This window comes from Corythoichthys intestinalis, chromosome 18 (genome assembly GCF_030265065.1).
Source record: "Corythoichthys intestinalis isolate RoL2023-P3 chromosome 18, ASM3026506v1, whole genome shotgun sequence".
NCBI classification, from domain to species: Eukaryota; Metazoa; Chordata; class Actinopteri; order Syngnathiformes; family Syngnathidae; genus Corythoichthys; species Corythoichthys intestinalis.
In genome coordinates, this window is record NC_080412.1 from 46,331,613 (window position 1) to 46,357,903 (window position 26,291).

The window sequence follows — 26,291 nt, forward strand, 5'->3', positions numbered from 1 at the left end:
TATGGGACCCAGGCGTGTCCAAACAAGTTATCTCGTGAGATTCTCAAGCGCGTCTCCTAACTATGGGAACAAGGTGAAAAACAATAGAAGTTGTTACAATATATGCCACGGAAGCAATCATACATCCCAAAAGCATAATGTAATATTTTCCCCAATCACATTATATTATTGCAGTAAAAAGGTCAGGGCAAAACTATCAGAAAGACTTAAGGACACGGCTACTGATATACTTTGTTGTATTGTGTAATATTTGATGTTACTAATGATTTAATGTGCATAGTCCATAACTGTCCAGTCAACATTTTGAGTTCCACAACAATTTTGTTTTATTGTGTTATGTATATATTAGGCATAAGGTGTACATTTAACAAAACAAAATAATTACTGGGGAAAAGCAGGTGCTGGCAGATTTGCATTTGGGATGAAATGCATAACTGATGCTACAACAATCTAATGATATACTGGCAAGCGGGGTGGCCAGTGGGGTGGCCAACCACCCCGGGCCACCCCCTGGGGGCGCCACTGTTCTCAAACACAACAGTTCTTTTGGCTTAAAACTAGATGATCGATCGGGATGCCGATCGATCGGGACTTCCTATATAGAGAGCTAAAAGGCAGCGTAAAATCAGTAGAGTGAATTTTGGCAGCCTTTTGAGACTTTTTTTGATTGGCTAAAGCCTTACAATCCCACTCCCTACGATTAGATATATCATGGGAAGCAATGTGGGGAAGCAAGGTAGCAATTGATCTTTTTCTTAAAACCCTGTTATTTCCCAACGCAGAGAAGATATATCAATTGGTAGCACTATGCACAGTCATGGTTGCTAAAGGCATGTTACATCCACCCATCATGCATTTGGGCATGGCTACAGTATCATTTACTGAAAGCTCAACAAATACACTAGATGGCAATATTTAGTCACAATATACAAAGTCACAAGTCTTTCTATCTGTGGCTCCCTCTCACAGAAAGAATGTTAATAATGTAAATGCCATCTTGAGGATTTATTGTCATAATAAACAAATACTGTACTTATGTACTGTATGTTGAATGTATATATTCGTCCGAGTTTTATTCATTTTTTTCTAGGGCTGTCAAATGATTAAGAATTTTAATCGAGTTAATTACAGCTTAAAAATTAATTAATCGTAATTAATCGCAATTAATCGCAATTCAAACCATCTATAAAATATGCCATATTTTTCTGTAAATTATATATATATTCTGTAAAATAAATTGTTGGAATGGAAAGATAAGACACAAGATGGATATATACATTCAACATACGGTACATAAGGACTGTAGTGGGCATTTCACTCTACTGTCATTTAAATCTGTCTATGGTGTCCTCACTCCGAAGCGTCTACTTTTTCCAAAGCTAGACAGCTAGTGAACGACGCCTTAATAATCAGACTCCTTCCTTTTTCATCTGATTTATTAATAAAATGGCCTCAAACCATTGTCCTCTTTAGACCGTCATAAAACTACAAAAAAAAGTACACAAGCATTGCATTAGCAACAACGTTAGCTAAGCACGCTATACAGGTTCACTAAACATAAACAAAAAGTGTCTCATACAAAAAATACAACATTTCGCTTACTAACATAATATGTACATTCTTTACAACAACCATACTTACGGACAAATCTTGCCCAAGGATCATATAAGCACAACATTACAACGTAGGCGTCAGCCCGAGACGTCGTGCAGCCATATTGAACTGGCAAGAAAACAATAAACCATGTCGCAAAGCGACCACAAGAGTTCGCTGTTAGACAGCACAAAAAGCCTTGCTGTAAAACTTACCAAAAGGCAGAATACTGTCTGAGCGGGACATGTGCGTAAATTGCGTCAAATATTTTAACTTGATGATAGGCTCCAGCACCTCCGCGGCCCTCGTGAGGAAAAAGCGGCATGGAAAATGAATGAATGAATGAATAATTTAAAAAATTAATTACCGCCCGTTAACGCGATAATTTTGACAGCCCTAATATATATATTTTTTAATTAAATCGTTTTCTAATTGTATTTAACATTACAGACATAATATGTTACAGTCATCCAGAGTCTTTGGTTTAGGCTTAAGGTAGGATTATCAAATTTATCCCGATAACGGCGGTAATTAATTTTTTAAAAAATGTATCATGTTAAAATATTTAATGCAATTAATGCATGCGCTGCACGACCCACTCACGCATTGTCGCGCTCAATCTGTAATGGCACCGTTTTACCTATATAGAGAGCTAAAAGGTATCGTAAAATCATTCATTCATTCATTCATTTTCCATGCCGCTTTTTCCTCACGAGGGTCGCGGAGGTGCTGGAGCCTATCCCAGCTAACTACGGGCAGGAGGCAGGGGACACCCTGAACTGGTTGCCAAATCAGTAGAGTGAATTTTGGCAGCCTTTGGAGCCTTTTTTTTTGATTGGCTAAAGCCTTACAATCCCTCTCCCTACGATTAGATATATTGTGGGAAGCAATGTGGGGAAGCAAGGTAGCAATTGATCTTTTTCTTAACACCCTATGTTATTTCCCAACGCAGAGAAGATAAATCAATTGGTAGCACTACGCACAGTCATGGTTGCTAAAGGCGTGTTACATCCACCCATCATGCATTTGGGCATGGCTACAGTATCATTTACTGAAAGCTCAACAAATACACTAGATGGCAATATTTAGTCACAATATACAAAGTCACAAGTCTTTCTATCTCTGGATCCCTCTCACAGAAAGAATGTTAATAATGTAAATGCTATCTTGACGATTTATTGTCATGATAAACAAATACAGTACTTATGTACTGTATGTTGAATGAATATATTCGTCTGAGTTTTTTTTCTTAATGCATTGCCAAAATGTATATGATCGGGAAAAATTGTCGGGAATGATTGGAATTGAATCGGGAGCAAAAAAAGGCAATCGGATCGGGAAATATCGGGATCGGCAGATACTCAAACTAAAACGATCGGATCGGGAGCAAAAAACCATGATCAGAACAACCCTACTTAAACCACAGCAGTTAATTGTAAAGAGGGGTGAAAGAGCAGAAACTGCTTTTTCAGACCTGTCTGTTTTTTCCGTCATATATCGGCCAACCTCTGTACATTATGTTCTGATCTATTTTACGGCAGCCACTGAGTTGGCCCAATTTTACTTAAGACATTGCAGAGAACGTAATGCCGAAGGCCGTCCCAAGCCTAACCCCGGCCTCATCAAACGCATTTGGGATCACATCCAACAGAGATTGTAAAGCGGGCACTCCTGTCCAATATCGGCAAGTGGAGGTAATCCTTTCAAACATGAATACAGTAATCTCACTAATGAGATTAAGGTGTCAGCAGTAGCAGCTTTGATACACATACAAACATGGCTGTATGCACACAAAGCCCAATCACATCTTTAGCCGTAATGCATTTGTCTTGTAATTTGCCTTCACGCTTGTCACATTGTCTTAATGTAATACGGATGCTAAAATGTTTATACACGGTGCTCATGTAGTACAATTATTTGTTTGTTTTGCAATCATTTCTGACTCGCTCCGACAAGTGAGACTCGTGTCAGAAATTGGCTGCCTTTTCCTCCTCGTGAGGTGTTCTTAGTGTGACGAATCCTAATTGGTCATAGGGAATACCTTCAGGGCGCTATGTACCTGATGCAGAGAATTGTGTCGCTCTAATTGGGTTTGCCCCGTAATCTGCTGCTGCGAAGGAGCCTCATGCATAAGCGGCATGGAAATCGTGTAATACTTAGAATGAGCTGCCAACGTGTTTGATTTAATTAATCAGAAATTAGCTCCCAGCCTTGGAACACACTTGGCTGAAATTCTCAGTAGGAGGTTGGCTGACTGGCTGGCAAACCCATGGATAGCTGCTTACCCGATACGTCGGCATTAAAACAAAAATGGGATTCACGGAGCGGTTTGTTGCTTTGAGGTAGCGGAAGGTGGCGTGTAGAAGCCATAAATCGGAACACTCAACTCACATTGTGTTTCTATGGTGTGTGTGTAGTTAACTCGGATCACTGCCAGCCTCGAGTGATGTACGATGTGACGATATACAGTGGGGCAAATAAGTATTTAGTCAACCACTGTCTTACGAAATTTACGGGTTCGCGGTGAGTCAGCAACAAGCACACTTTTTCTCAATAGACAATGTTTATTGATGATTATTGCAGAATTCAAAAGGTTTATTGAGTACAGTCCCACACAAAGGCAAGCAAACAAATATCAAAACAAGCATAACATGTAATAACGATAACGCTAGATCTAGATTGTCACTTGTAGTATCCCCACGCTACCGTCTAAGCACAAATATTCCTCTAATAATGCAAAAGAACTCTTACCGTGACAAAAGGGCGGAGAGCCAACGCCTCGATCAGAGTCCGAAGAGGAATAGAGGCAAGCGATTCGTACATCATCCTTTGGCGGACTCTAACGGGGTGGAGAATGCTCCTGGCTTTATAACAGTACATCTCGTGAGCACAAAGGTGGCCAGCCTCTAAGCTCAGAAGATGAACCATGTTGCCCATACATGGCGATTTCAGCTCGTATTACTGTCATAAGATTCCCTCCCCATTATGGTATGAGATTCCCTCCCAGTTGAGGTTTGTTGTGTAGTACAGGCGCCAGTACGGCATGAAAAACAAGTTCCCTCACAATAGATAACAAGTATAACAGGCGTGACAGGTGTCGGAGTGGCGGAGTAAACAAGTTTATTGTCACTCAACACAAGCAATATTATGGCTATTCACTCCGGGTCATATAATCACATATTTTACCCATCAGCCGCTAATTATGCAAGTTCTCCCACTTGAAAATATTAGAGAGGCCAGTAATTGTCAACAATGGTAAACCTCAACCGTGAGAGACAGAATGTGGGGGAAAAAAAACAACAGAAAATCACATTGTTTGATTTTTTAAAGAATTTATTTGCAAATCATGGTGGAAAATATGTATTAGTTCAATACCAAAAGTTCATCTCAATACTTTGTTATGTACCCTTTTTTGGCAATAACAGAGGCCAAATGTTTTCTGTAACTCTTCACAAGCTTTTCACACACTGTTGCTGGTATTTTGGCCCATTCCTCCGTGCAGATCTCCTCTAGAGCAGTGATGTTTTGGGGCTGTCGTTGGGCAACCCACCAAAAAAAAAGATTAGACTCTCTTCTTTCAGCAGTAAAAAAAGTTAGTTCATATCTTTTTCGGTTCTTTTGAAATCAGCATTAGAAAATAGCTTAGTTTGAGCAATTTTCCAATTTCTGATGAAAAAGGAGAGAAATTGAGCTTTTTGTGAAAGCATACATTTGAAACATAACTTTGACTTTAACACAAGTATTTTTTGCTTTAGTTACATCCCAAACATCTGAATAATGTTTTCCTTCTACAAAATAACATAAACAACAAGACAAATAGAGCTTTTAAAAGGAAAGTAACTATTTACACATAACTAAACTACTGAACTAAGAGATGACGCTGCGGCTGTATCGGCAGACGGGGAAACTTTTTCCCTCATCACCGCCTGTCTCATCAAGATAGATTTTAAAAAATCTTTCTTTTATAGTGACCACTAACTCATAACAGAATTCACCTAGGGAACTTGTGTGGGGCATGTGCCTTGTGTTTGACATTGTTCGCCGCATTTTTCTCACGCTTCATACTTCTTCCAACTTCCGTTTCCTGACTATTTCTCTTCATTCATTTCCTTTCATGGTCGGATATGAGTTCTTACAAAATGCGCTACTGCCCCCCCAGTGGCCAGTTTTATTGCTTTAAAATGGATTTTGAGCGTTGTGCTTTGGAGCTAAGTTGCATCAGAACCTAGAGATGTCTCTTTTGAAAAAAACAAAAAAACAAAAACAAAAAAAAACGTAAAAGACATATAAATACGTTTTTGGGATACTGAAACAATTAAAAAATAGAACATATTTATAGGTTTTTGGGAGCAAATGAGTTAAAGAAAGGAAATTGACTGGGTGTGTCTGTGTTTTCTACTCAAAATGGAGTGCTTCCATATTTTTTTCTTCAGAATGGAGCGATTCAATTTATTTCCCTGCACTTGCTCTATAAAAATAACATTTACTGACCACCACAATGTATTTTATTCATTTCTTTTAGTGTTTCTGAATGCCAAGGAGTTGCACTTTTGAATGAATTCATAATTTTTTTCAGGCCTTTTATCTGAGTTTGTTCTACGTAATAAAATGTCAGAGTGAGTGCTCGTCCGAGACTGGCAATTCCATACTTTTTGCTAGGGGTTGGAACATCACTATTAAGTCATGAAACAACTGGAACAGTAACCGAAGAACAAATGATCACAGAACATGAACTTTGCACGTTGCATTTTACCAATACTAATGACACATTTTGCTTTGTAGCCGATTGGGTCGAAGCTTCATAATGGTTCATTTGCTGTATGGCGCCATCAAATGGTCTTGAAGAGGTCAACAATGTGGAGAATTGTTGTTTAAGAGAATGACATGAATGTTACTATATGAACAAAATGGATCATTTGTTATTCATTTTGATTTAAAAATGATATTGCTAATAATGATAATATCACTGCTAATATTGCAATTTCAATCAAATGCTTTGATTGACACAGATTCAGGATCTAGCAATTCGTTGCATCCAGAAGAATATCCACAAAAACCGCGGCGTGAAGGACTGGCCATGGTGGAACCTTTTCACGACAGTCCAACCACTCATTAAGGTCCAACTCACCGAGGACCAGATGCGGTGCAAAGATGTGAGCTAACTCCTTCTTCATTTTTTATTTGTTTGCAAACACATAACTTTGCATATCAATATTTGTTGTGCTCTTCAGGAGGAGATCCAGATGCAAAAATCAAAGTTGGAGAAAGTGGAAAAAGAGCGCAACGAGCTGAGATTGAACACAGATCGACTGGAAAGCAGGGTGCGTCTTGAAAAATTCTGATGTTCGATTCGGGATTTACAATCAAAATTGACTTTTCAACATGAAAATGTTGAACCAAGCCATGAACATAATTTTTTAAATGGCTTAACAAAGTTTGGGATGGATGTTCTAGTAGCCATAACACTTGAAATAATTGAGAGCAGCACATTAAAAAATAACTCACAGGCATATTCTGCATTCTTTCTGCTCTGTGGGAATGACAACTCTTACTGCATCTTAATAGGGGACTTTCCCTATAATTGCTCCAAATCAGTGGTGTCAAACTCATTTTTGTGGTAGTTATGGTTTCCCTCGGAGGGGCCATGATTACTGTTAACAAATATAAATATAAGATTGTCTTCAACGTACATTAAAAATTGAATGATACCCGGTTTTGTCGAATGGAAACCAAAAAATACTTGCATTGTCTCAACAATGATTGGACCCTGATCCTTGAGTTTGACAGCTATGTCGAAGAGCGCTTTCACATTCGACCAAGAGGACCAGGGTCCGGTTGCAGAGCTACCTCGCAACAACCATAGACTTCATAATGTATTGACGGGACACAAGGTGGATAAAAAGGGGGCCTGCATTGTTGGCGAGGCCGTCAAAGCCGACCAAATGGAATCACAGACAAAGAGGTTTTTTCATTGAACATTCTTGTGAATAAATGCTTAAATCCCCGAATTCTTTAAAGATATGGACGTAAAAAAAGTCTTGATTCTTGGCTAAAAGCAAAAAACAAAAACATGCAATTAGCATTTATTTGACGTAAATATGTCGAAGTAGAATGCTAGTCTGTTAGTGAATGTAACTAGCGGCCGCCTTATGTAAACAAAGAGCTTTTTCCGTTGAAAATTTTTTGAATAAATGCTTCAATCCCTGAACTGTTTATAGATATGGACGTAAAACAGTCTAGATTCTTGGTTAAAAGCAAAAAACGTGCAGTTAGTGTTTATTTTACGTAAATGATAAATAAAAATAAATAACAAATATGTCGAAGTACAATGCTAGTCTGTTAGTGAATGTAGCTAGCGGCCGCCTGATGGAAACAGCTTTTCTGGCGAAAATCCTTGTGAATAAATGCCTAAATCCCCTAATTCTTTCTAGATATGGACGTAAAACCGTCTGGATTTTCGGGTAAAAGCAAAACCATGCGGTTAGCATTTATTTTACGGAAATATGTCGAAGTATAATGCTAGTCTGTTAGTGAATGTAGCTAGACGCCGCCTTGTGTAAACAGAGCTTTTATGGTGAAAATTCTTGTGAATAAATGCCTAAATCCCCGAATTCCTTATAGATATGGACGTAAAACAGTCTCAATTCTTGGTTAAAAGCAAAAAAACGTGCAGTTAGCATTTATTTTACGTAAATATGTCGAAGTACAATGCTAGTCTGTCAGTCAATGTGGCGGCCGCCATATGTAAACAGAGCTTTTACCGTTGAAAATTCTTGCGAATAAATGCTTAAATCCCTGAATTCTTTAAAGATATGGACGTAAAACAGTCTTGATTCGTGGTTAAAAGCAAAAAAACTGCAGTTAGCATTTATTTTACGTAATATGTCGAACGTGTTGCTAGTCTTTAAGCCACTGTGGCGCTGCCTTATCATCACAAAGAGCTTTTTATGTTGGAAATTCTTGTGAATAAATGCTTAAATCCCTGAATTGTTTTTTATATGGACGTAAAACAGTCTCGATTCTTTGGTAAAAGAGCAAAGAAACAAGCAGTCAGCATTTATTTAACGTAAATATTGCGAATTAAGACGCCAATTCGGTAGCGACTAATTTCTCCCATTGATTTTTTTCACAACGTTTCAAAATGCATGCACGCTAAGAAAAATATAATAATTACCTTGAATCCTCGAACAAATCACTCCTAACACAATCTTTTCTGTTTGTGTGCGGTACAGCTTTCATACTTTTTCAACAGAAATCCGGTGTTAGATCGCTGCATGTGACGGACTGCTAATAAATGTAGCGGAGTGTTGGACGGCCCCCTTTGGGAAGGCGTGACGCAGTTAATGGGGAATGTGTCATGTCAACACATTATGAAGTTTATGGTACAGCGTCAAAGCGTGGTGCCCTCCCGACTGAGCCAACTGGAGTATATAAAAAATGCATAGGGGAATTTTAAACCGCGAAAGGAAACCACATCGTACCCCAAGTCACACAGGCATGCAGTCACTCTCACTTTCGTGACTTTTTGGACTGTTGAATTGTCGAACTTCCAGGAGAGCGAGACTCACGAAACGGCCAGAGTTAGTTTGTTTGGTCCGAACGAGAGTACGGATGCGCGTTCACATTTACAAAATGAAGCGGACTATCTGAGAAAAAGAAATCTGGTCCGTTTAAAACTGACCAAACAGTGCTAGTGCGGAAGCGTCCTAAATGTGTCCAACTGTACGGAATGGAATTAAATGCCTGTTTACTGACAAAACCGAAAGATAACGATTGAAATCTGCGAAACAGCCAGGGCGCCAAAGATGAACTGCGATAGAGCGGGAATTCGCTGAATATTGCAGAGAACTGTGATGAGTAAGTTGTTTACATTATATGTGGACAGATTGCAGACTTGTTGGCAGAACTGGCTGATGAGAGGAGCACGAGTGAGTCAGCATCCCAGCTGCTGGAGAACGAGACGGCCGAGAGACTTCGCTTGGAAAAAGACATGAAGGATCTGCAGGCAAATACGTGGCGAAAGTCTTTTTGTTATCAAAACTGCAAAATCAAGCATCAAATCCGTGCGATTTAGGCAAAGTTTGATGCCGTGAAGAAACAAATGGAAGCGCAGGAGATGGAGGTGATGGAAGCTCGGCTCATGAAAACATCAGAGCTCAACGGGGAGCTCGACGACGATGATGATGATGCCGGTTAGTTGATGCCATTACAATGGACACTTCCATTGTTGGAGACAGAGAACAGCATGTTATCTTTGATGGTAGATTTCCAAATTTTGCAAAAGCTACCATCTATAATATTTCATCTATTTTTCAATATGATTTCTTCCCAGCCAAAACTGTTTGACCCACCGACACAGTTGAAACACCAAAACAACCCAAATTCTCACGCAACGCAGGGAAACTTTTGTTTGACACCCAAAAAAATTCTGTGCACTCAGAAATACGGGTTATTTAAAAAAAAAAAAGTAACATTTTAAAATGGTATGGAGCCCCTAAAGGGGCATCAATAGAAATAAATGTATGTAATTTGGTGCGCACCAGATACCGTAGTTACTTTCTGGTGGGCACCAGATAGTTAGTTTTTGGTGGGCAGCCGATAGTTCTTGGTGGGCACCAGTTTTTGTTGGGCACCCGATAGTTAGTTTCTGGTGGGCACTAGATAGTTTTTGGTGGACACCCGATAGTTAGTTTTGGTGGGCACCACATAGTTAGTTTTTTGTGGGACACTATAGTTACTTCTTCGTGGGCACCAGTTAGTTTTTGGTGGGCACCATATAGTTAGTTTTTGGTGGGCACCAGATAGTTAGTTTTTGCTGGGCACCAGATAGCTAGTTTTTGCTGGGCATCCGATAGTTTTTGGTGGGCACCAGTTACTTTTTGTTGGGAGCCCGATAGTTAGTTTCTGGTGGGCACTAGATAGTTTTTGGTGGGCACTAGCTAGTTAGTTTTTGGTGGGCATCAGATAGTTAATTTTTGGTGGGCACCCGATAGTTACTTTTTGGTGGGCACCAGATAGTTGTTTTTTGGTGGACACCAGATAGTTAGTTTTTGGTGGGCACCCAATAGTTAGGGGCCGTTTACATGGTGACTCTCCGAGAATATGAAAAATTTCAAATTTGCTTTAATATGGGCCAGTATCCATTCGAACAATGTCGCAATTCCGCAGGAAAACGATGTAGTATTCAAGCCAGGCCCTAGAGGGCAGTGCAGATTTACAAGGCGACAGCGAATGATGCACTTTGACCCCACCAAAGTTCCTCAGCCCAGAAAAAAATATGCCCACCCACTCGAAGAAATGGCATTTTTCTTTTGTTCAAAAAGGCACAAAAATGGAAACATTCAACATATTTAATTTAAAAATATTATCAAAACAGTAAATTAAAGCCGACATTCTGCCATATTTGCTGTTTTTAATGTTTAGTAGCACCGCTGCGCACGCCCAATGTGATGTGTACGAGTGCTGACGTTATCGGCGCGGTCTCGTGCCGCGGGAGCCTTTGATATGCATGCAGGGCAAGCCCCCCTTAATCCCCCGGAATCGATTTCTTCCACTATGGAGGCAGGATTCAGAATTTTTCGTCTTCGCCGACACCATATGCACGCGAGGCCACTCCGCAACACAGTCATTGCGTCTTCGTGTCGCAGAGTTGCCATGTAAACTGTCCCTTAGTTTTTGGTGGGCACCAGAGAGTTAGTTTCTGGTGGACAGCCGATAGTTCGTTTCTGGTGGGCACCCGATAGTTGGTTTCTGGTGAGCACCAGAAACTTAAATTTGTTTTATTTCTGTCAGTGTCCCTTTAGGGGCTCCCTAAAATGGATCTAGTCCTACGATTTTTATCTTAATCACATCATTCATAGTTTCAATACAAATCCTGAAGGTGTACAAAAGTGGGATGCTGTTTTTGGCGAAAACGTAGGATTCCCCAAAAATTTGCCCAAAACTTTCCCATTCATTTCCAATGGCCCTAGTTGACAGGAAGTGTTATCAACTGGAAGTGACTCTGAAATATCCCCAATAGAGATGCAACAATAAATAAATCAATAAATCGACAACAAATTTTTTAGCAAATTATTCGACAACCATTTTGATAAGCAATTAATCGTTTAGGACCTTCTTCACCTTAAACTTGTCTAAATTCTTGAAATTCTATTTCTAACATGAAACGTCTCAGTTGTAAATATTATGAGATATCTTGAATATATTTTTGTTAAAGGGGAAGTTCAGAATTTTTGACATGATGCTTAAACTTCAAGTTAGCGCTCGGCAACGACTCTCTCCAGGTTACACTTAATGAGAAGTCTCGCCAATGGTAATTATGTTGCAGTGCTTGCCGATTCGAAAGTGTGTAACATGCGTAAATTTCAACACGTAAACCGTGCTGATTGGAACCGATAAGAGAATCGTCAGATAAATTGCCAAGCAATTCCATGGAATCGGACCACTCGGAATCGGTTCTCTTTAAGAACCGGTTCCGATTCCCATCCCTACATATAACAGCTTATAACCCAAACCCCCATTCAGACTGTAAACTGTCATACAAGAGAGTGTGCTTTGAAATTGGATTTTGTCTTCATTGTTACTTACAACATGCTTCAAGGTAAACTGTGAAGGTAATTGAAAAAAGTGACATTTACCCGATTAATTGATTAATTGTTTAATTAGTTGACCAATTAATCGATTATAAAATAGGGCTGTCAAACGATTAAAATTTTTAATCGAGTTAATTACAGCTTTGAAATTAATTAATCGTAATTAATCGCAATTCAAACCATCTATAAAATATGCCATATTTTTCCGTAAATTATTGTTGGAATGGAAAGATAAGACACAAGATGGATATATACATTCAACATATGGTACATAAGTACTGTATTTGTTATAACAATAAATCAACAAGATGGCATGAACATTATTAACATTCTGTTAAAGCGATCCATGGATAGAAAGACTTTTAGTTCTTAAAAGATAAATGTTAGTACAAGTTATGGAAATTTTATAATAAAACCTTTCTTAATGTTTTCGTTTTAATAAAAATTTGTAAAATCTTCAATCAAAAAATAAGCTAGTAGCCTGCCATTGTTGATGTCAATAATTACACAATGCTCATGGGTGCTGAAGCCTATAAAATCAGTCACACCCAAGCGCCAGCAGAGGGCGAGAAAACTCCAAAAAAACACAAGTAACAAGTTTGACGTTGCTTTGTGCTGTCATTTTCATCTGTTTGAGCGGGGCATGTGCGTTAATTGCGTCAAATATTTTAACGTGATTAATTTAAAAAATTAATTACCGCCCGTTAACGCGATAATTTTGACAGCCCTATTATAAAATAATAGTTAGTTGCAGGCCTAGTCCCTAAATCAACAGGAGGTGACCCGACCATCACAACAAAGCTATCATTGCAATTCCTCCAGATATTGCATTTTCTAGTTGTCGCTGTAGGATTCGGTGGCTTTAAGTGCCTGTTTCAGCGGGCGACATGACAGTTAGACATATTGCATAATGCCATTACGTGTATTCTCCAATTTAAGATTTCACACTAGGGGATTAAAAATGTTCTCTCCCCGGCGTACAAGTAACGCCGGCCGCTGATTGGCCGTCACCTACGGAGAAAGTGAGCTCACGCCGAGAGAGCGTTGTTCGTAAGGCGGCCCTTTTTCTGTGTTGGCACATCACCTCCGAGCAAACTCCGCAGACAAGTCATTACAGAGCATATCAGAATTCTTTGATGAATGAGAAAATAATCGTCAGGATCAGAGCCGGTGGCCTCGCGACTTGTCATTATGCTATATATATGCTAATGAGCGGCGCAGATGGAGTAGCCGGTGTTGCCGCGTGAAGGAGACGCCTCCCAAAAATGATAAGGCTTGGAAATGAACCTAAACCTGAATGGCTGCCTGGGCCCTGTCAAAAGTTCCGATAGCCCCTGACAGCTCCAGAATTAGAGTCGGCGCGCAAAGAGCCACTTAGTCATGTCTTCCGCTGACGGCCTTTTTTGTGTCCCGGTGCTTGCTGAGCTCAGGTTTAGCCCAGATTAGAGTCAAACTCGAGCGTCTCTTTGTAGTCTATCTGTCAAATGTTTTGACCCCAAAAGGTTAGGATTTGCCATTTTATTGATGGTAGCTTTGCATGTAATGCAATATCTACCATCTATAATATTTTTTTTTACAATGGCATTTTTTTGGCGCACTGCCCAGCTAAAACCGTTTGACCCATCGACACCGTTCTAAAATCAAAATAACCGGGATTCTCGCACGACGCACCTAAAAATGACCGTTTTTGAGGGAAAAAATGGACATTTCCAAACGCTACTTGTCCAACAGTTTTTGTAGGACAGAAATTTCCCATTCATTGCCACTATCAGTATTTGCCATTCCATTGACAGGAAGTGTCAATGTTTCAACAGGAAGTGACCCATCATCAACCAGAAGTGGCTCTGAAATGCCTGCAAATCAATAAGAAGTGCCTCGACAACACCAGGAAGGCTAAGTTAATACTGCAGGCGTTACTAACTAACGCGTTACTGACAACACTGCCAGCAGTGTATATTCAAAGTTTATATGGATTGATAGAACGTATACACGCACGCGCGCACGCACGCACGCACACACACACACACACACACACACACATAAGCCTTCAGGCTTATCATTTTCTTCATTTTATTATTATTTATTTATGATTGTAGTCAAGCCCGCCTACTGCGTAAAAGCTAAGTTCAAGCTAGGCGCTAACGCTAATGCAAAGCTACATCGCTACTGTCCTTCCCGCCACTCTCGCTCTTTACTGATGTAATTGCTGATGAATTCCGATATCAATCAATCAACTTTATTTGTATAGCACATTTAAAAAATCCGCCAAGGAGTCCAAAGTGCTTTACATACCATAAAACAGCAAAATAAGTTAACTTGCAAAGATAAAACACATTAAAAAAAAAAAAAAAAAATCAAACAGTCATTACACATTAAAAAGTGAAGAAAAATAAAATGTTTTAAGGCGTGGTTTAAAATCCGTAAGTAAAGGGGCCTGTCTAATGGTAAGTGGTAATTGGTTTGGTTGGTGATTGGTGGTGATTTGGGAGACTTGACAGTTCAGACTGCCACCACATTCTGGAACAATGTTGCCCAGGTCGGATTTAAACAACATACGAAAGTGACCCAGATCGGATTTGAAATTGTTCAGTTCTATGCAACTTGTCCCATTCAGACCGTCAAGTTAATGCCTTACTCGAGTCAGAAAAACACAAAAAATTTGTATTCGTGCTTTAAGACCTGCAGTAAGAACCTAGCAGAAGTGATCCTGAAATGTCATCAAATCAACAGGAAGCGATCCTGAATTGCTTCAGTATCAACAGGAAGTGACCCGTAATTTTCACGCAACGCAGACAATTTTTCGAATGACCCGGCAAAATTTTCCATTTCCCCCTAAACCCGTTTATTGTAGATAGTCCGACAATTTTTCACCAAATCGCATAATTTACACGTCAAAAATTCCAGGACAGTAAGGGGCATAAACGTTTTGCATAAAAGAATTTGCCAAAAACTTACAGTTCCCCCCCAAATTTGCCAAAAACTGTTCCATTCATTTCTAATGGGATGCAATTGACAGTCATGTACATCCAGATTTTCCATTCATTTTCAACAGCAAAACATAGGTCCTTGTGATTTTTGACCATTTACCATGTCAGCTCATTGACATTAAATTGGCGTCCAAGTGAGTCGATGCCATTGACAGCCATGTACATCCAAATTTCCCATTCGTTTTCAATGGCAGAAAAACCTGTGTGGTTGTGACTTTTGACCAAAAAGTAACCATAACAGCCCATTGACATTCAACTGGCACCCAAGTAGGTCGATGTCGTTGAAAGCCATGCAATAGGACATGTCCCCTAATTAACACAAAGTGTCCTGATATCCAATGGACGTGTCCCTGAAGTATCCCCAAATTGACCTGATAGATCTCTATCGACCACAGCAAAGCCCCTTCATAATTTCTCCAGAAATTGCACTTTCTAGTTTCACATGAGATTACTTTATTTGACTGTGATGAAGAGCATATTCTGTACAATGCGCCACCTCTTAAGCCACAGAATCAAGTCACCTCTGAGCTATCATGCACTTTAGTCTTTGTGGCTCATGTTCAAATGGGGAGATGCCTAAAATGTCAAATGATTTTCTTCTTCAGGGGGCGAGTGGCGCATAAAATACAACAGAGCCATTCGGGAAACGGAGTTCACCAAAAAGAAACTTCAGCAAGAGTTTGACGACAAGCTGGAAACGGAGCAGCAGACCAAACGACATCTTGAGAGAAGGGCAAGACATTTTGTCATATTCAATCATTGGCTATGTATCATATTTCCAGTTGAATAAAACGCTAACGTGGGCGCCGCAGCTGGCCGATTTGAAGACGGACAATGAGGATGCGCAGCACTCTGTGCAGCAGCTGAAAAAGAAGTGCCATAAAATGACGGCGGAGCTGCAGGATACTCAACGTCATCTGGAAGGGCTCCAGAGCCGCAACCACGATTTGGAAAAGAAACAGAGGAAGTCAGTTTCAACTCCACACACTTTTCTTTCATTCACTTTTGACATCGTACACACATCGGGGACATCTGATGTTTATTTTCTTACGTATCTATTTATGGAGTCAAAATGTAGTTTTTCTTTAATTCATAGTAGCTTTGCATTTGAAGCACAAGTAACCCTTTTTTTTTTTTTTTTTTTAAGTTTTTTTTTTCTCAATGGGTTTTTTTCAGTGCGCGATCGAGCCAAAATCGGACTTGTCATGTGATGACCCCCTATAAATGTCGCTCCAAAATGTTTTTTTTTTTTTTTAAAGTGAAATTTCAAAATGCTATTTATCCTACAGTTTTTGTCCAAATCACATGATTTACACATCAAAAAGTCACCACACTAAGGCGAGGTTCATACACATACGAAAATTCATGTGAATAAATGCTTAAATCCCTGAATTCTTTATAAATATAGATGTAAAACAGTCTTGATTCTTGGTTAAAAAAAAAACACAAAAAAAAACAGTGCAGTTAGCATTTATTTTATGTAAATATGTCGAAGTGTGATACTAGTCTGTTAGTCAATGCGGCGGCTGGCATATGTAAACAGAGCTTTTCCAGTGAAAAGTCTTGTGAATAAATGCTTGAATCCCTGAATTATTTATAGATATGGACATAAAACAGTCTCGATTATTGATTAAAAGCAAGAAAAACGTGCAGTTAGCATTAATTTTACATATATTGACGAAGTACCATGCTAGTCTGTTACTCAATGTGGCGGCCGCCAAATGTAAACAAAGCTTTTCCAGTGAATAAATGCTTAAATCCCTGAATTCTTTATGGGTATGGACGTAAAACTGTCTTGATTCTTGATTAAAAGCAAAAAAGTGCAGTTAGCATTTATTTTACGTAAATAGGTCGAAGTATGATTCTAGTCTGTTAGTCAAGATGGCGGCCGCCATATGTAAAAGCTTTTCCAGTAAATAAAGGCTTAAAACCCTGAATTCTTTATAGATAAGGACGTAAAACAGTCTCAATTCTTGGTTAGAAGCAAAAAAAAAAAAAAAAAAAAAGAATAATAAAAATGATAATAATCTTTTAGTCAGTGTGGCGGCCGCCATATGTAAACAGAGCTTTTCCGTTGAAAATTCTTGTGAATAAATGCTTAAATCCCCGAATTCTTTATAGATATGAACTTGATTCTGTGTTGAAAGAGCAATAAAATGTGCAGTGAGCATTTAGTTTACGTAAATATGCCGAAGTACAATGCTGTTAGTCCAATGTGGCGGCTGATATTTGTAAACAGAGCTTTTCCGGTTAAAATTCTCATGAATAAATGCTTAAATCCCTGAATTCTTTATAGATATGAACGTAAAACAGTCTTGATTCTTAGTTAAAAGCAAAAAAAAAAAAATAATAATCCGGTGCAGTTAGCATTTATTTTACGTAAATATGTTGAAGTATGATGCTAGTCCGTTAGTCAAGATGGCGGCCGCCATATGTAAACAAAGCTTTCCGGTTAAAATTCTCGTGAATAAATGCTTAAATCCCTGAATTCTTTATAGATATGAACGTAAAACAGTCTTGATTCTTAGTTAAAAGCAAAAAAAAAATAATAATAATCCGGTGCAGTTAGCATTTATTTTACGTAAATATGTTGAAGTATGATGCTAGTCCGTTAGTCAAGATGGCGGCCGCCATATGTAAACAAAGCTTTTCCGGTTAAAATTCTCGTGAATAAATGCTTAAATCCCTGAATTCTTTATAGATATGAACGTAAAACAGTCTTGATTCTTAGTTAAAAGCAAAAAAATAATAATAATAATCCGGTGCAGTTAGCATTTATTTTACGTAAATATGTTGAAGTATGATGCTAGTCCGTTAGTCAAGATGGCGGCCGCCATATGTAAACAAAGCTTTTCCGGTGAAAATTCTTGTTAATAAAGGCTTAAATCCCTGAATTCTTAATAGATATGGACGTAAAACAGTCTCAATTCTTGGTTAAAAGCAAAAACAAAAAAAATCCGGTGCAGTTAGCATTTATTTTATGTGAATATGTCGAAGTATGTTACTAGTCTGTTAGTCAATGTGGCGGCTGCCATATGTAAACAGAGCTTTTCTGGTGAAAATTCTTGTTTATAAATGCTTAAATCCCTGAATTCTTTATAGATACGAACTTAAAACGGTCTCGATTCTTTGTTAAAGAGCAAAAAACGTGCAGTTAACGTTTATTTTACGTAAATATGCCGAAGTACGATGCTTGTCTGTTTGTCCAATGTGGCGGCCGTTATATGTAAACAGAGCTTTTCCGGTGAAAATTCTTGTGAATAAATTCTTAAATCCCTGAACTCTTTATAGATATGAATGTAAAACATTCTCGATTCTTAGTTAAATTAAAAAAAATGTGCAGTTAGCATTTATTTTATGTAAATATGTCGAAGAATGATGCTCGTCTGTTAGACAATGTGGTGGCAGCCTTACAACAAACAGCTTTTACGTTGAAAATGCTTGTGAAAAAACGAAAATAAATACCTTGAATCCTCGAACAAATCACTACTGAGACGATCCTTCCCGTTTGAGTGCGATACAGCTTTCTTACTTTTTCAACCTAAATCCGGTGTTGGATTGCTGCATGTGTCGCTGCGACCGACTGTGAATAACTGAAGCGGATTGTAAGATGCCCCCCTACTTGAAGGTGTGGCGCAGTGAAGGTCAAATCTAACCTGTCAATATCAAGTCTATGATGTAGCCCAACTGAGTCCGAGTACCTTTAACTGGCAGGTTCTGAATCAGAATCCCTTCCCCTATTTTTCCACTACACTTCCATTAATCTGTTGTTTTGGTAAGCTAACTGGGATGTGATAATGTGGGTTAATTTCTCCCCCCCCTTCATTCGTTGAGCCAAGAAACACTTACGGTTAGTGAACGTAAAAGGGTTTCATGTTGTCATCTTGCCTCGTTGTAATTTTTCCCATGGTGAAGCACAACTCAAATGATTTCACCCACAGAGCGTCTTCAATTAGCTGCAGGGAATGACTTCCCGAGTGCTCCGAGTCGGAGTCATTTTCTGAGCTAATGCAATTCTACATATTCCACAGCAACTTAGCTGCTCTTCAAACGCAGGGGGAATTGTCGTGTCGGTCCGTAGTACGCGACGAGAAAAGAACATGCAATCAGCACACCTCCTTGTTCTATATCATCTGTATTCTTCAACTTTGTTGACCTGATCACCTTATACTGTTTGGCAACAATTTTACTCCAGCATTTTTTCTTGTAATAGATTCATGTTCAGTGACGTTAGCTGTTTCGCTATATTTTTTGCGATGCTAATTTTTCCTGCCTGTGCCAGATTTGATCATGAGCAGAACCAGGCCCAGGCTGAGGTACAGAGAGAGAGGAGTCTTAGGGAGAAGCTGGCTCGTGAAAAAGACACCATGGTGGCTGAGATATTCAACATTCGCCAGCAGCTCCAGGTTTGTACGGCGGCATCTCTTTGTGCCGTCTGTCCTGTCTCTTCGCGCCGCAATTACCATTTCTCTCGTCGCCCCGCAGGAAAAGGACGCCGACTTGTGCGCCGCCAACATGAAGGCGCAGCAGCTGGAAGCCGAATTGCAGGATCTCTCTTCGCAGGAATCCAAGGATGAAGCGTCTCTGGCTAAGGTCAAGAAGCAGCTTCGTGACCTGGAGGCGAAGGTGAAAGACCAAGAGGAAGAACTGGATGAGCAGGCCGGGACCATCCAGATGCTGGAGCAGGTATTGAAGAGTGGATCGTCTAAACTGAGAGACAGGGAGAACCAAAAGTGATATTTGCCATGTGGTAAAATTGATTGCCATGTGGCAAAATGGATTTTGCCATGTGGCATTTTTTTTGCCATGTGGCAAAATTTGTTTTGCTATGTGGCTTTTTTTTTTTTTTTTTTGCCATGAGGCAAAATGGATGTTGCCATGTGGCATTTTTTTTTGGGAATGTGGCTAAATGAATTTTGGTTTGTGGCATTGTTTTTTGCCATGTGGCAAAATAGACTTTGTCAATAGATTTTGCCATGTGGCATTTTTTTTGCCATGAGGCAAAATGGACTTTGCCATGTGGCATTTTTTTTGTATGTGGCAAAATTGATTTTTGCCATGTGGCATTTTTTTTGCCATGTGGCAAAATGGATTTTGCCATGGGGGAAAATTGATTTTGCTATGTGGCATTTTTTTTGCCGTGAGGCAAAATGGATTTTGCCATGTGGCATGTGGCATTTTTTTTGTAGGTAGCAGAATTGATTTTTGCAATGTGGCTTTTTTTTTTTTTTTTGCCATGTGGCAAAATGGATTTTGCCGTGTGGCAAAATTGATTTTGCTATGTGGCATTTTCTTTTTGCCATGAGGCAAAATGTATTTTGTCATGTGGCATTTTTTTTTTTTTTTTGCCATGTGGCAAAATGGATTTTGCCGTGGGGCAAAATTGATTTAGCTTTGTGGCATTTTTTTTTGCCATGAGGCAAAATGGATTTTGCCTTGAAGCATTTTTTTTGTATGTGGCATTGTTTTTTTGCCATGTGGCAAAATAAGATTTTGCCATGTGGTATTGTTTTTTTTGTGCCATTTGGCGAAATTGATTTTTCCGTGTGGTTTGGTTTGTGGCATTTTTGGTGGGGGTCAAATGACATTTTTTTGGGGGGGGTATATGGCTGTTTTTGCACTTCCAAATTTCACATTCATTTTAAATGGCAAAAAAACATGCGTGGCTGTGATTTTTGACAATACACTTTACATTAGAGCGCAGTGACATTCAACTGAAACCCAAGTCAGGCTATGCCATTGACGGCTATGCACGTCCAAATTTTCTTTTCATTTTAAATAGCAGATAAACATGTGTGGCTGTGTTTTTTTACCATGAATGGAAAATTTGAACGTGCATGGCCTACAAAACCGTCATACCCCAAAAATGCCATATATACCCCAAATAAATGCCACATGGCAAAATCCATTTTGCCACACGGCAATTACCACTTTTGGTTATCGCCCCTGCTGTAAACTGTTGTGGAAAAATACCATTGGACATTATTTGTCTCAGGCGAAATTACGGCTGGAGATGGAGATGGAAAGGCAGCGTCAAGGCCACACCAAAGATATTGAGAGCAAGGATGAAGAGGTGGACGAGATCAGGCGATCCTGCAGTAAGAAGGTAGCTCTCTCTCCCTCTCTCTATTATGTCTCTCTCTGAACCAAGGTCGTAGGTTTGCATAAGGACGGGAGGGACTAAACACTACCAACTTTTCAGGATGCTGAAATTTTAGCATTTTTTGGGGTAAAGAGAGCCTGCGTCACGTGAGGAGTCCTGTCATTTTGGTGATAGAACGGGGTCGATGGGTCACACAGTTTGCAAAAAAAGAAATTTAAAATCCAGAATACTATAGATGGTAGCTTTTGTGAGACATGCATTGATGATTTGAGATAAGAAGGGTTTTAAGTTACAAGCGTAGCTACAATAAGTATTTAACCTGTAAAATGAGCCCTGGTTTTATTATATTACTAAGATCATATGTAGATTTTTCTACTACCTGGGTGTCCTCCATTTTAAAATACTACAAAAAGATGTTGGCGGGATTGGGTCCAACTATTGTGCTTGTCCGGGTGTCTCTCAGCTGAAACAGATGGAGGTGCAGCTGGAGGAAGAATACGACGATAAGCAAAAAGTCTTGCGCGAGAGACGAGAGCTGGAGTCCAAACTGCTGAGCGCACAGGACCAGGTAGTCCCATTTGTCTCATCTTCAGCCTGTCAGCGCAGACCGGTTCACGCGGTTGTGTGTGTGTTTCCATTTACTGCTGAATCTCGTCAGGTGCCGAGGGTTGTGATAAAAGGAGAGCATGCTTATCCACACTTGTCGGACAGGAATGATTTGTCATTCAGGTGAGCCGCAGGGACGTGGAGAGCGAGAAGAGGCTGAGAAAAGACCTGAAGAGAACCAAAGTCCTGCTAGCTGATGCTCAGATTATGCTGGACCACCTGAAGAGTAACGCACCAAGCAAAAGGGAGATTGCCCAGTTCAAAAACCAAGTACGCCAAGTACCGTATTTTCCACACTATAAGCCGCATCGGAGTCTAACCTTTGATGAAAGGCCTTTTTTTAAAGTTCTTTTTAAAATACAGGTAGTCCTCAGGTTACGAACGAGTTCTGTGGCTAGGCTGGTGATGTAACCCGAATTTCCGCGTAAATCGGAATTAACCCTTGAAGTAACCCAGTCTTCTTAATTATTTTCTGACCATTTGATACTGATACTGTACTGACAAATAAAATTTAATAAAATCATTACCAAAGACTGGAGACAGAATGGCGGACGAATGAGACTCCGGCACCAGGGATCGCGTTAACTGAATATTTTCCGTCGTTGACCGTTTTTTTACAACGACGACGGAAAAAACTGAAGTCCATCTTTCATTTTGACGGGTTGCAAATAACACCCCAGACCACAGGGTGGCGAGTGAGCATATTAATTAGCTATTGTCTCTCTTGATGCATGACGTCGTTGGCCTTACTCGGAAAAATGTCAAGGCAACTGAGTTTCTGAAGTTTCTTCAAAAAGCCCCAAAACGACGATGGTGTTGATAAAAGAGGTGAAAAAAGAGGGACTGATGCAGTGAAGGATGACAACGAATCAAGTGAATCGCCGGTTCACTCCTCACTGCGGCGAGCAGTTGAAAACGCCGCCAGTTACCAAGAAGGGCAGAATTGGTAACACGGTGAAAGCGGCATAAAGCCAAAAAGCGGACCAGACTAGCCAGAGCCTGAAATTATTTCAAGGAAAATATGGAGGGCGCCACCACTGTGTGTACTCTTTTTGCTAAGCTGAGCTCGCATACCAAGGTAGCACGTCGGCTATGAACGAACACTTGACGCGCCGTCACCCAGGTGTATTTCGGAAGACAACAGGAAACAACAAGCTAGCTGATTGTAAGTCCATACAACTTTCTAACGATTTTTTAAAAAATTGGAAGTTGCCTTTATGTGCGTCGTATCAACGTGCATTTTTATTTAATAATAATAATAATAAAAAATAAATAAATAAATAAATATATATATATATATATATACATATATATATATATATATATATATATATATATACATAATGGAATTATATAATACTTTATTATTATTAAATGTATTAAGATCATGGAAGGTCCCACTTGGGGGGGAAAAAATATACATATATATATATATCCTGTATATACATAATATAATAAAATATATATGGAAACACAGTACTGGCCTGCTTACTGTAATCCATGACTGCACTAATGTTAGTTACTTTATATTATATTGTATTATTGTGTATATACATATAGTGACTGCATCAAGATATAGTCATTTTAAAAATTTAAGTGAGGGGTAAAAATAGATTATGACCGGATTTTTATGACCCTGTCAGTCAAAATGACAGACAACGAAAAAGTCTAGCGCAACCTCTGTCCGGCACCGTGAAGTCAAAATCACGTAAGTCGGGTACGTGAAGTCGAAATCACGTAAGTCGGGTACGTCATAACTCGGGATCTACCTGTATAGGGCACACCGCATTATAAGTGCAGTAGTAGTAGTAGTAGTAGTAGTAGTGGTTGGGGTTGTGTTATTCATCCACAAGACGGAGCTGCGCTAAAGGGAATGTCATTCTATGATTAACCAATATATAAGGCGCATCACATCATAAGGCGCACTGTTGGTTTTTGAGAAAATTGAGGGCTTTTAGGTACGCCTTATAGTTCAGGAATTACGGTACTCTTAACGAGGCTTTGAGGTTATACATCAGATTTCTGAGCTGCTAACATTATTCCTTGTCTTTTTCAACAGCTGGAGGAGTCAGAGTTTACTTGCGCGGCGGCAGTGAAAGCCCGAAAAAGCATGGAGTTAGAGATAGAGGACTTGCATATCCAAATGGAGGATGTGCTGAAAGCCAAATTGTCGGTGAGGGTTTCACACTCATGTAACACAACATTGTCAGTTGAATGTCAAACATCACATTAAAGGGAACCGTGGACTCGTCTTTAATAAACCACAATTGTTCTCTTTGACTAAAATATGGTATTCGAAATACATCAAATATTGACATTGATTTAAAAATATATAATATTTAGTATATGATTTGACCTACGGAGGCCGCCATGTTTTATGCGCGCAATGGACACTTGGGATGATGACGTAGTTTGTCACTACTAGAAGAGGAGAAAGAGACAGAAGAGAAAAAGAACAACAAGACAGATGTGTCGTTCGATGGGTCTCCAACAGATGTTTGGGTATTTCGCGGATTTGGCTATTTCAAAATCTGGGTATTTTGCCGATTTGGGTATTTCGCAGATTTGGGTATTTCAAAATCTGAGTATTTCACGATTTTGGGTGTTTTTCAATGTGGGTATTTTCAAAATCTGGGTGTTTCGCGGATTTGGGTATTTAAAAATCTGGGTATTTCGCGCTTTGGGGTATTTCGCAGATTTGGGTATTTCAAAATCTGGGTATTTCGCGGATTTGGGTATTTCCCAATCTGGGTGTTTCGCATATTTGGATATTTCCCAATCTGGGTGTTTCGCGGATTTGGGTATTTCAAAATCTGGGTAGTTCGTGGATTTGGATATTTCCCAATCTGGGTATTTCGCGGATTTGAGTATTTCCCAATCTGGGTATTTTGCGATTTTGGGTATTTCGCGGATTTGGGTATTTCCCAATCTGGGTATTTCGCGGATTTGGGTATTTTGCGATTTTGGGTATTTCGTGGATTTGGGTATTTCCCAAACTGGGTATTTTGCGATTTTGGGTATTTCAAAATCTGGGTATTTCGCGGATTTGGGTATTTTGCGATTTGGGGTATTTTCAAAATCTGGGTATTTCGCGGATTTGGGTATTTCCCAATCTGGGTGTTTTGCGGATTTGGGTATTTCAAAATCTGGGTATTTCGCGGATTTTGGTGTTTCAAAATCTGGGTATTTCGCGGATTTGGGTATTTCAAAATCTGGGTATTTCGCGGATTTGGGTATTTTGCGATTTTGGGTATTTTCAAAATCTGGGTATTTCGCGGATTTGGGTATTTCCCAATCTGGGTGTTTTGCGGATTTGGGTATTTCAAAATCTGGGTATTTCGCGGATTTGGGTGTTTCAAAATCTGGGTAGTTCGTGGATTTGGGTATTTCACAATCTGGGTATTTCGCGATTTTGGGTATTTCACGGATTTGAGTATTTCAAAATCTGGGTATTTTGCGGATTTGGGTATTTCCCAATCTGGGTGTTTTGCGGATTTGGGTATTTCAAAATCAGGGTATTTCGCGGATTTGGGTGTTTCAAAATCTGGGTAGTTCGTGGATTTGGGTATTTCACAATCTGGGTATTTCGCGATTTTGGGTATTTTCTAAATCTGGTTATTTCGCGATTTTGGGTATTTTCTAAATCTGGGTATTTCAGGATTTTGGTATTTCGCAAATTTGGGTATTTCAAAATCTGGGTATTTCACGATTTTGGGGAGGCTATTTTCCAATCTTGGTATTTCTTGATTTTGGGTATTTCCCAGTCTTTTATTTCCAATACAAAAACTCCAACACACACTGTAAGTGGTCTTTGTAGTAGCCTAGTAGTAGTAGTACAAAAACTATTCAGCATGCGTGTGCTGCCATTGTGCACACCTTGTTTGGAGAAAACACGTGAGCATGACAAATTTGGACCAAAATAGCTGTTTTGGATGGGGGGGGACTAAAAAAGATCCTCAGCAGCCCCTGCTGTGAGTGACTTCCAGCTGCGCTGCTGTTTCGCGAGTCAAATTTTGGGCAACCCTACCCTCCTCTGATTAAAACAGAAAAATTATCTTAAAAATTTGAACGAAACCAGCAGTAAATGATGATGGTGATGTAGCAGTGCCATGGATAGACAGACGTCCAATCCATTTGGACTGAAAATGGATCGCCTGTCTCTTTCTTTCATTGGCCGCAAGATTTGAGCGGTGATTTTTTTTTTTTTTTTTAAATACATTGTAAAACTGACAGGGCTTGACCTCTTGATTTGCTTTTGATCTACACCTCGGCAGGATAACGCACGGCCTTTGCCACATGTCTAATTTCTACAGTTTGTACTAATGGGTAAAAATGCCCTTTATGGCCCAATCTGCTCATTAATAGTCTGCTGGCTGCACTTCCTACTTGTTGACAGAGCCTGTTTGTATC

At 39.5% G+C, this 26,291-nt stretch overlaps 1 protein-coding gene across 12 annotated transcripts in view; it reads left to right on the forward strand.

Annotated features, from left to right (window-relative positions):
• LOC130906910 (unconventional myosin-XVIIIa-like) overlaps positions 1-26,291 on the forward strand; it is a 186,793-nt gene that overhangs the window by 121,554 nt on the left and 38,948 nt on the right. For all 12 annotated transcript variants that reach the window (XM_057821611.1, XM_057821609.1, XM_057821614.1 and 9 more), the window contains 12 exons: positions 6,603-6,746; positions 6,825-6,914; positions 9,479-9,598; positions 9,668-9,785; positions 15,778-15,905; positions 15,985-16,139; positions 19,455-19,578; positions 19,658-19,858; positions 21,168-21,278; positions 21,739-21,843; positions 22,005-22,151; positions 23,941-24,054. In XM_057821611.1, coding sequence (XP_057677594.1) covers positions 6,603-6,746; positions 6,825-6,914; positions 9,479-9,598; positions 9,668-9,785; positions 15,778-15,905; positions 15,985-16,139; positions 19,455-19,578; positions 19,658-19,858; positions 21,168-21,278; positions 21,739-21,843; positions 22,005-22,151; positions 23,941-24,054 — 1,557 coding nt within the window. The remainder of the gene's footprint in view (positions 1-6,602; positions 6,747-6,824; positions 6,915-9,478; positions 9,599-9,667; positions 9,786-15,777; positions 15,906-15,984; positions 16,140-19,454; positions 19,579-19,657; positions 19,859-21,167; positions 21,279-21,738; positions 21,844-22,004; positions 22,152-23,940; positions 24,055-26,291) is intronic.